Source organism: Motacilla alba, chromosome 3 (genome assembly GCF_015832195.1).
Source record: "Motacilla alba alba isolate MOTALB_02 chromosome 3, Motacilla_alba_V1.0_pri, whole genome shotgun sequence".
In the NCBI taxonomy this organism is placed as follows: Eukaryota; Metazoa; Chordata; class Aves; order Passeriformes; family Motacillidae; genus Motacilla; species Motacilla alba.
In genome coordinates this window covers 35,769,954-35,780,213 of record NC_052018.1, presented here as the reverse complement: position 1 = coordinate 35,780,213, position 10,260 = coordinate 35,769,954, and the positions used below count along the sequence as shown (strand labels likewise).

General features: G+C 41.0%; 1 protein-coding gene across 1 annotated transcript; it reads left to right on the top strand.

The window, feature by feature from the left end:
• Positions 1 to 303: 303 nt before the first annotated feature.
• CGA (glycoprotein hormones, alpha polypeptide) lies at positions 304 to 5,486 on the top strand. The gene is made up of 4 exons (XM_038132767.1): positions 304 to 394; positions 2,375 to 2,481; positions 3,447 to 3,631; positions 5,083 to 5,486. Exons 2-4 carry the CDS (start codon positions 2,382 to 2,384, stop codon positions 5,158 to 5,160), a joined length of 363 nt encoding a protein of 120 aa, XP_037988695.1. The 5' UTR covers positions 304 to 394; positions 2,375 to 2,381; the 3' UTR covers positions 5,161 to 5,486.
• Positions 5,487 to 10,260: the final 4,774 nt, after the last annotated feature.

Below are 10,260 nucleotides of genomic sequence, written 5' to 3'. Positions count from 1 at the left end.
TGAGCTTCTGTTCACGGAAAACTATAGCAAAAAAATGGATGTTCAGTGTTTCAGTTCCCCAGGAAACTCGTACAGCACTGACTTTGTGCTCTCAATCTGACCTTTTTTTCATTATATAAGAAAAAAAATAATCCTTATGAAAGTCAGGTTGAAGATAAGATCAGCATGGTGGGCTGGTAATTACATAAAGTGATGTTCAGTCATTAGAGAAAATGTACAGTTGATCCAATGGCTTAGATGTGGGCGAGGAATATGATCTAGCTGTTACTGGTATAAAAGAAAGGTGCAACTTTTTCATACATCAGTTTTGGGAACTTACCACAAGCGTTGAGGACGGCTCATCTTCCAACACCATCCTGCAGTTTCTCTGATTTATTCTTGTCAAAAAAGGGAGGTAATATATTTTTATTTTTTCATTACTGTTACAGAGGAACAATTGCATATGTTTTGACATTCTCTTTCCCTTCTTTTCCAAAAGATTCCTCCTCCTTCCATTCTGTCAATGTTTTTGCTTTGAACATTAACTTAAAAGTTACTTTGGGACTAAAACTTTAATGCTTACTTTGTAAAAAAGAGAAAATGAGGCTCTAGAATTAGACTGCAGCTAAACATTGATAAATTTTGATTTCAGATTGGGTCCCAAACTTCTTCATTGGTAACTTGAAGTTTTTCTCCTGCTCAATGTTGGCAATTGCTGTCAAATATTAAACATTACACAACCTGTGTTATTAGCACATCTTTTAGAGTCTTTAACAGAAAAAGACAAGATATTGTAAAAAATGAGGTGAGAATTAATCTGCTGGGAAAAATTTAAAATTACCGTCTTTCTAAGGAGCTCCTGAAATTCAGGAGTTATATATTTTTCCAGTAGCTTAAGAAAGATAATATTTAATAGAACAAAGTAGAAGCTTCCTTGGATTTCATGGTCAAATGAAATGAGTGGTGAGAACATTAACTGGGTTAACAGCATGGGCACAGTCAGACAATTCAGGTAAGACCATCAGACAAAACAGGGATATTGCTCTGGAAAAGTAGAGAAGATCACATCTGCGGTTTATTGACAGGTCTCTTTGGTGGTTTTGCTATGAGCCTGACAATCTGACTCAATAGAGGAAGTGCAAAACTGCAATTTCAATTCCCCTTTTGGTTAATATAATGTAAAAAAACTTCCCTCGGGGATTTCCTTGAGCCATTACAATGTACCAAATTATAGCATTATAACCTCTTGGAAAAATTAAGGTGAAGGATGCCACAGTGCCTTCAGAAAAAAACATGAAAAACAGGATAATCTGTCTAGTGTTGTGGTGTTATTCCTGTGTCTGGCTTCTTTTATTGGAGCTATTGAAGCATTTAGGCTATCGAAAGGCTCAGGATGATGTAGCAACAGATAATTTGGAAAAGTTGGTCTGTCTTCTGCTGGTGCATGAGACTCTCCAGCTGACTTCTTGCACCCAGGGGAAAGTTCCCTTGGATGGAGCAGGGCTTAACAATAAACTGCGGAATTGTGTTCCAGTGCAGGTAAGTCTGCCAGCAGTCACACCTCCTCTAAGGAACCAGAAAGAGGATATATAGAAAACAACCTTAAAAAAAGTGATTTTTTTTCTGGAGGGAAGGATCCAGCCAATCCACTCAGTTGGCTCCATAGATCCTGTTGAGTACAATTCAGTTCCCAAAATGTTTGGCAGGACAATAAGAGGTTGTGGATCTAAACAGTATGAAGGTCCACCTTTCTCCTGCAGACACAGCTTACTCTTGTTGAAGGAACAGGTCACAGAGGGCTGGCAGCTGCTTCTCAGAACCTGACAGCCATGTTCAATGCTTCCAAATGCTTTCAGGAAAAGTCCAAGCGGAGAAGAAAAACCACAGGTTGCATAGAGCCCATATGCATACCTACATGCATACACTGAACTGGCTTTTGGATACCTTTTCTAAACTCTTATTCCTAGTGCTTCCAAAATTGTTGCCAATGTTTTTTCTTCCTGATCGTTATTGCCTGCTTTTAATTCCTTTATCCTCTGTTTGCTGCCAGCATGAACTGACTCACTGGGCAGGTGGGAGGGAGGAGGTGAAGTTACTTGTACCCAGCACCCAGCCTTGCCACCTGGTGACTACCACATCATCAGCCTGTTAGCCATTCTGCTTAGCTGGGCTTCAGATCATTCTCTTTCCTCTATTTTTTCGGTTTTTTCTGTCTTAATTAGGAAGATGCTTGTTTCCAGTGCCTTCATTCATTGCACTGGAAAGCACTGCATGTCAGTTTTGCTCATAAACTTTGTTTCTCTCCACTTTAGTAACCCCTATCAGGCAGGGGCCATGTTCTTTTCATGCTCCCTTTGGTCTCAGCCTTCAAAAACGTGTGTATTTGTATTTCTAGACACATCATGGATTGCTATGGGAAGTATGCAGCTGTCACATTGACCATTTTGTCTGTATTTCTACATCTTCTTCATACTTTCCCAGATGGAGAGTTTCTCATGCAGGGTAAGCTACTTGCAGCATCCAGAAATAGAACAATTATAAGGAGTATTAGTTACATTTTCACATTTTATAAATGTTGTCATAAATTTAATCATTCAGTTGCATTTATTGACAATGAGGGTATAATAAATCAAGATAGTTTCACTATAAGAATTGTTTCCTATTTCTTCCCTAAATTTTATTTCTTCAGGTCAACGATGTTCCAGATGACCATGTCCTCAAATTGATGTGGGTAACCTTAATCCTTGAAACAGTATTGAATAGAAATGTTTGGTCTCTTGTACTCCTGTGATCTAAATGACAATGTAACGTTAGGAACAGCAGAACCACAGCTTTTCCTCATAATATGCAGAATATTTTTCCTATGTAGATCCTGTAATAGGGATGCTGCTGGTGTAGCATTCTATGAAAGACAGGTATTAGATTTTAAGCATACTTTGGAGGTTGCAGGGTTTTTTATTTAGCCTCAAATAAAATATAAAAAAATGTGATGTACAAAAATCTTGGTACCACCGGACATTTAAAAAGTGCTCTATAACAAACTCTTGCCTAAAAACAGGCAATGTTTAAGAAGCACTACAAATCCTGCTGGTGTTTTTAACTATCTACAGCTACTAGGAAGTTTTCTAGGGATAGCTAGTGCTGTAGACAGAAATAAACCTTCACAAATATCAACAAAATTGAAAAGAAAACCAGAAAAGATCCAGTAGTGTTTGTGGTTTACCTAGAAAGCCAGTTTTTTTGTGGTTTACCTAGAAAGCCAGCCTAGTTTTACAGCTGATGCATGTTGCAGAGTTGAAAAAACCTAAAGAGGAGAGCTTTGGTGTTGTGCTTTTCTCTTCTGCAGACATCAAGGAATAGAATGTGGCTTGTGCTTCCTCTTATGGCCTGCACTTTCCCTTTCTTTTTGAAACTGAAAATACAGCTGGAAACCAAGTAAAATTCTCTTCCTTATATTTTTATGGCAGGTTGTCCAGAGTGCAAGCTAGGGGAGAACAGATTCTTTTCCAAGCCAGGAGCACCCATTTACCAGTGCACTGGGTGCTGTTTCTCCCGTGCCTATCCCACTCCAATGAGGTCCAAGAAGACCATGCTTGTTCCAAAGAACATTACATCAGAAGCAACATGCTGTGTAGCAAAGGCTTTTACCAAGGTGAGGGTGAGAATGAAGTCTGCTTTAGCTTCTTTTAGAATGCAATATTAAGCTGAAGCAGTGAATAGTAAAGAATATGGTTTTGCTGGAGGACACTGGAGAGCAGTTCAACGGAAAAAATCCTTGGCATTTTTGTCCTTTATGCCTTGTTTTTTTCTTTTTTCTAAAGAAGAAATTAAATCATCAACCAATAGCAGGTCTGATATTCAGCTGGGATGACGAAATTGCTGCAGTGCCACTAGATTCTCTGAAACTGCTTTGTCTCATGACACCTGCAGCTCTGGTGGTGGACTTGTCCCAGTATTTTCAACTCTCCTGGATGTGCACCCTTCCCTTAAATGCTGTGCAGTGTGTATTTGATTTTAATAAGTCTATTGTCTTTCCTGCATAGAAAGGAGTTCTCTGTGTGGGTGCCTGGTCAATATTATCAATTACATATATGGGAATGAGGGACCAAAACCATCTGTGCTCGTTAGATTAATTGAGATGGTGTTTTACTTTTTCATAGTATAACCAAGAGGGACCTGTAAATGTGTGCAAGTACTGTGAGCACTAAACATTCATCTGGAGGGATCTTTTAAAGTTTCTTCTAAGTCAGATTATTTTGGGAGTGTTTATGCTCCAAGTAAAGAAATCTTACATTTTATGTAATAAATGGTGAGCTAGTTGAAACAAGCTAAGGTGTCCATCCTGTGGTGACCTGAATCAGGCTTATTAAATGTGTCAGCTAGAGATTCAGCTGAGTTACCCACTCACAGATTTGGTGCATTTGAAATACCTTAGGGTACTGAAGTCATATGGGTATGGCTGGCAGACACAGAACCCATGAAGGTGTTTCTAGAGTGACAGCTGGAGGCTTGGTGAGATGCCCTCTGACCCCTCAAATGACAATTGACAGCTCAATGGGTGCAGCTGAAGAGAGCACTGGGTGTGATGAGAGCCAGACACCTGACTTTAAACTCTGCTGAACCAATCCTGGCTCTTCACCTGAGGATAACATAAATCTTATTCTACATTGACAATTCTATACTTGCCCTGAGGCAGCAGCTAGAATTTAGTTGAGATTAAATATAAAGGTGACTCTTGTGTTTGTTGCCTTTGTTTTTGTAGTTCCCATGTGATGTATTTTAAGGACACTTTCTGATTTTCCATAGATTGGTTACTTGACACTTTTGGAAAATTAGACACTTTAAGGAGTGTCCAAGTTAAAGAGCAGCATATTATGTCACTGTGCATGTGACAACTGAAATCTTTCACATTACAGCTCCAAAAACAGTGATGATGCAGCTTCATAGGTTGGTGTTGAGGTCATTCCAGTACATGTACCCCAAAGGGCCTGTGTACTTTGTAGTTAAGAAAAAGTTTTCAGACATATTTTACTTGACAATGCTGTTTTTACTGCACAGTTAATCCTAATTATTTGTTATATGTGTGTGTTTTCTTTTTTTAAGATTACCCTTAAGGACAATGTGAAGATAGAGAACCATACAGATTGTCACTGCAGTACCTGCTACTATCATAAATCCTAAAGCCTGTCCCTTTGTTAATGGTCAAGGACAACGGTGAATGGAACATTTGTTTTTCAGCTTTTAAAAAAACATAGTGTAAAACCTTATGTTTTCTGGTAAAGACTCTGGGTAGACCTCTGGATAAGATAGATGGCTATTTCATTTCCTCCTTGCTTCTTCGTGCGTTTAAGTAAGTGTAATTATTTCCATTAGGGATAAAATACAGCCCTTGCATGACCAAATGCTTGATCTATTTTTAAAATAAACTGTCAGTTAAATCATCAATGTTTATTGAGGAAAATGGTGATTTATTAGCTTAACGGACAAAAATGGATTCTGATGCAATTTAAGTTTCTAGATTTTTTTTTTTATGGGGGAGAGAGGGAAAAAGGAAGAGAGGGATGGGAAACTGAACAGGAGAAGAATTATTTCCCCCTTATTCACTTAATGATTACATTTTTTGAAGCTGCAATGTATTGTTCCTTCTGCTTTTCATCCATTTTTATTTTACCTAATGGGCAGAAAGTATCTCATCTATGCATAGTACTCTGTCTTTCTGTGCCGTCTTTTATATTTCTCCCATATAGATAGGTAAATGATGCAAAATCAAACAGTATAAAGAACTTTTGTACATTTTCATGTAGCAATGGTGAAATAGAGTAGTCAAACAAGAGTATTAACTATTTAAGCTGCTTACATTTTGCTTGTCTTCATCAAGGCATGGAGCTTTAGTAATTCCCAAATGCCTTGTGCTAGACCCAGGTATACAAGTGGAAAATATAGGGAATGTGTTAGGTGAGAAGAGGACCACCGAATATGTATTCATAAGACCTGACATTAGTATAAACAACTTGTTTAGTTGTAGAGGGTTGCATCGGGGACTCAGGAGGAGCTGCTCACGGGCCTGAAGCCTGCCCACGGGAACTGAAGTGAATTAATTTCTTTGCTCTTCATCCTAATTTCTGGGGTGAGAACATAATCCTTGCTTCAGTCACTGGCTGCAAGAGTTTAAATGTGGTGACCCAAAAAGCCTCAGATTTATTTGTGGGGGATTTCCCTGCAGTTGAAGCTGTGAGGACAGCAGTAAGAGATTCCGATGGGGACAGGGAGGATTTCCTGAGTGACGAGGGTGGCTGATGTGTGCCGGGCCACGGCCGTGGCTGATACCTGGGCCGATGCCACATGACTGAAGTAATTTAGACGGACGCCTGGGGCTAAGCTGTGATGAGGAACTTGAGGAGCTGAAGATCGCCTTCTAATGATCCTTTAAATCCACCAGTCACCCCCCCTTCTGTCTACTGTAGTGCAAATTCTGTGCTGTTTGCTAAGAATACAATCACGGAGCTTTGAGGAGAAGAAAAGGTTTTTCTTATGTAAAGGAGATGAGGTTCTTAGAGAAGCGTTTTTCAGTGTATGTTCAATAAGCCTTACTAACCTGGTCTCTGCACCTTAACCCCTTAACCCCCTCGTGTGTCCTAGCTTCACCGTGCCATTCCTGGGAGATGTTTTGCCTGACTTGCCCTTGAAAAAAAACGATTTTATGAAGGAGCCTGATCTCATTGCTTTACTGTTCTTACTGTTCTGGAAAATTTCAATATTCTGGAAAGCTTTCCCCTAAGTCTCAGTTGCTTCCACATTTACTTTTGTTCAGAGGATCGAAAGTTCAGCAGGATGATCTTTAGGATTAGCTTAGTAACACCAGCATCACAGGTTTTCAGGTAGAGGAGTCCAATTTCTCATTCCGGATCATCACTCAAACATTATGGGAATATATGTCAAGCAGCGGCTGTAGCTGACTCACAATTCCAAGCTGCTCTACAATTTTATTAAACGTGATTGATGTGGCTGCTTTTGCAGGAAAGCCAGGTCCTACCTGGGATTCCTGGGCAATGAGAGAGGAGTGATTTGGAGCTGCAGCATGATTACCTTCGGGAATGCTATTGCATTTGCTCATAACTTTGACAGGACTGAAAAGGAGAACAGGGAAACAGGTTCCCTGCAATTTGCTTGCAGGAGTGATGTGCCTTTTTTGTGTTGCCATGCTTCTCGGATGACGTCTCACTCAAATCATCTCCTCGAGCAGAATCGAACACTTGCTTGTCTACCTATGCTTGGGCTGCCCACAGTGGCTGCACAATAAACTTTTGTTTGTAACTTCCGAATCAATTTCCGTATATCGGGTTGTAAAACCATCGAAATACCAATTAGAGTGAAACCCAGGCTTTATAAAAAAAGAAAAAAAAAAAAAAGGAAAAAAAAAAGAAAAAAAAGAGAGATGTTCTAGCCCTGTGTCCTGCTAGGATGCCTGGCGTTTTTTCAGGGGTTTTTCTTTTGCTTTTAGTCGTGACCTCCACAACTCACGGATCCCTCTCCCCCTCAGACGACCTCAGGCACCAAGAGCTTGCAGAGCGTGTATTGTGAGGCTGTGTGGAATGGGGGAGCACAGGCCTCTCTTTAAGTTCTCTAGCTCTAACTTTTCGGTTCAGAAGTAGCAACACAGAACAAGGAAAGTGATGGACTAAGCACGCAGATACACAAACTTATCAGCGGGTGGTAAAGGGAAACAAGAGGACAGGCCAGACCCCTTCAGCCCCCGGCTGATGAGCCATTAGGGATGGCATTCGGGCACGGCAGCGGGGGGCATCCTGGGCTTCCTAAGCAGTGGGAAGGGGGAATGAGCCTGCTGTCCGTGCCGTGGGTGCTTGGGGAATTGGCAAAACTTTATATCCCGTGTGTGTGTGCTGCAAGGCCTAAGTGAACTGGAGAAGGAGCCCATAGATCTTGATGACAGCAACTAGCGAGACGGATATGCCAGCGGATAAGGTGAGGGCAGACCTTACCAACCTCTACAACTGCCTAAACAGATGTTGGAGCCAGGCGAGGCTCTGTCTCTGTCCTCAAGTAACAGGTGATAGGACATGAGGTACTGGCCTCAAGTTGCAGCAGGGGAGGTTTAGACTGAAGACTTTTCTTCACAGAGAAGCTTGTTAAGCGCTGGAACAGGCTGCCCAGGGAGTGGTGGAGTCACCAAACCTGGAGGTATTTAAAAGAATGTAAATGTGGCACTTAGGGACATGATTAAGTAGGGGGCTTGGCAGGGCTGGGTTAATGGTTAGGCTAGATGATCTTAAAGGCCTATTCCATCTGAAATGATTCTATCATTCTAAAAGAGAACACTCATCATCTGGGATGAAATTATTTTCTTCTAGACATCAAGGTTGTCCGAATTGGAGGGACAGTGGGTAAGTCAAGTTGTCAGCAATTGCAGGCACCAGAGTGTATATTTATGTGGGAGAGGTTTAGATATTGGCACATGTAAATATCCACTTCTTTTTCCCCTAGTTAATTTAATCCTGTATGGAGATGTATGTGTAATTGTATGACAAATTTTAAGCTGGACTAATTGATGAGCAGGAGAAGCCTGAAACTGGAAGGACACAAGGTCTGAGGTCATGCTGAATAAGAGGGCATAGGATCTGGACATGGGTGGACAGAGAAGCTTTGCTAAATTCAAGGAGTCCATGACTGTGGAGAGTCTTGTGAGATGAATTTGTGGTCCACACATTTTCTTGCTAGCAAACTTCAAGCTGGACTGTCTGGAGAGTAGGAGGACACCCACTTGGTCTAGGCAGGGGAGACCAGGCATGGGTTTTAGAGGGCTTTACAAGCTGAGCTGATATTCAAGGATCTGTGAATGTAACTGCACTCATGGATCTCAAAAATGAGGACACGTTTTCATAGAGGATGATTTCAATCATTATCAGCTGGAAGGGAGGAGGGTGAGGGTTGTTTGTGTTTATGTGAGTGGGTGAAGTCAGTGGTCTGCTAGGTAATCTCTGTGCAGTTTCCTTGGTGCCTCTCTGGGACAAATGTTAATCTTTTCTGCTGGACAAACCTGCACACAAGGACAGGAGCTGTGTCCAACAGACTGGGATGGAGAGACCCTATGTGCCCGCAGTTGGGCTGCACCAGTAAGCCCAGAGAAATCCCTGAGTCCTGAAGTCCACAGGATTCAGCAGCCAACCTTTACATCTTTGGCATATATTATTCAAATACATTTTCTTAGGTCGTTGTCAGAATGAGGTCAGAGTGTGTTTCTTTACACTTGAAAGTAAGATCAAAAATCCAGGCCATGGTTGAAAGAGTGGCAATGGTAGATCAGTGGGCCCACTTACAGTCAGAACTGGGAAAAACAATGCTACATATTATTAGGAAGTTAGTACAGTGGACCATAATAAAGAATAAATGGGATGTGAATAGCTGGAAGACTATCTAGATTTATATTTGTAGGAATTAAATACCATATTTGCAGTAAAAAAGAAAAAAAAACAGGGGAAAAAGCACAATACAATTTAATTGCATTATAAAATGGCTGAAATAGGGGCTCAGTTGGTCATATATATTCAAGAGGGCATGGACAAACAATGTCATAAAATCAGCAGAAAAACTAATCCCTTGTTTATGTAGATAGCCAATGTACATCTTCTATATTTTAGGAACAGGGTATATGTGCAGGGAGATAAAATGAAGCCTTTGTCAGTGTGGTTTATAAGTAACAATGAATCAGTCAGACTGATACTGTGGATTAAAAATGCTGAAGATCAAGCGTACTGAAGATAAAAATGATATATTTTTGCTGTCATAGTGACCTGTATAAACTTACATCACCACAGTCCTAATAACAATTTCATTTGGTGAGCAGAGGGGCTAGTGAAGCTTGATTTCCTGACTATCCGTGCCACGTCTCATTGAAAATCTGTTTTGCCATGTCCTCAGCAAACCCCTCTTCCACCTGGTGGTCCCATCAGGAGCCCTCCCGAGCTGCTGCAGAGCCATTAGCCAGAGCCAGGGCTGCTGTTTGTCCATCCAGCATGTTTTCTTAGGGGTGCTACCAACTTCTTTTTGGCCAGATCCCAATTTTTATATTTTACCATTAGTAGGTGTTTATTTTCACAGAGCTGCTAAGACCTTCCAAGGGCTGAGGTCAATATCCTTTATCCAAAAATATTCAAAACTGACCAGAGAGTTAAACATTTGCTGAGGAGCAGCTGTTGGACACCTGTGTGGACAGACAGACAGTGTGAGGGCCTCATTGCTTCCAGGTGCCAGGCTGAAAAACCT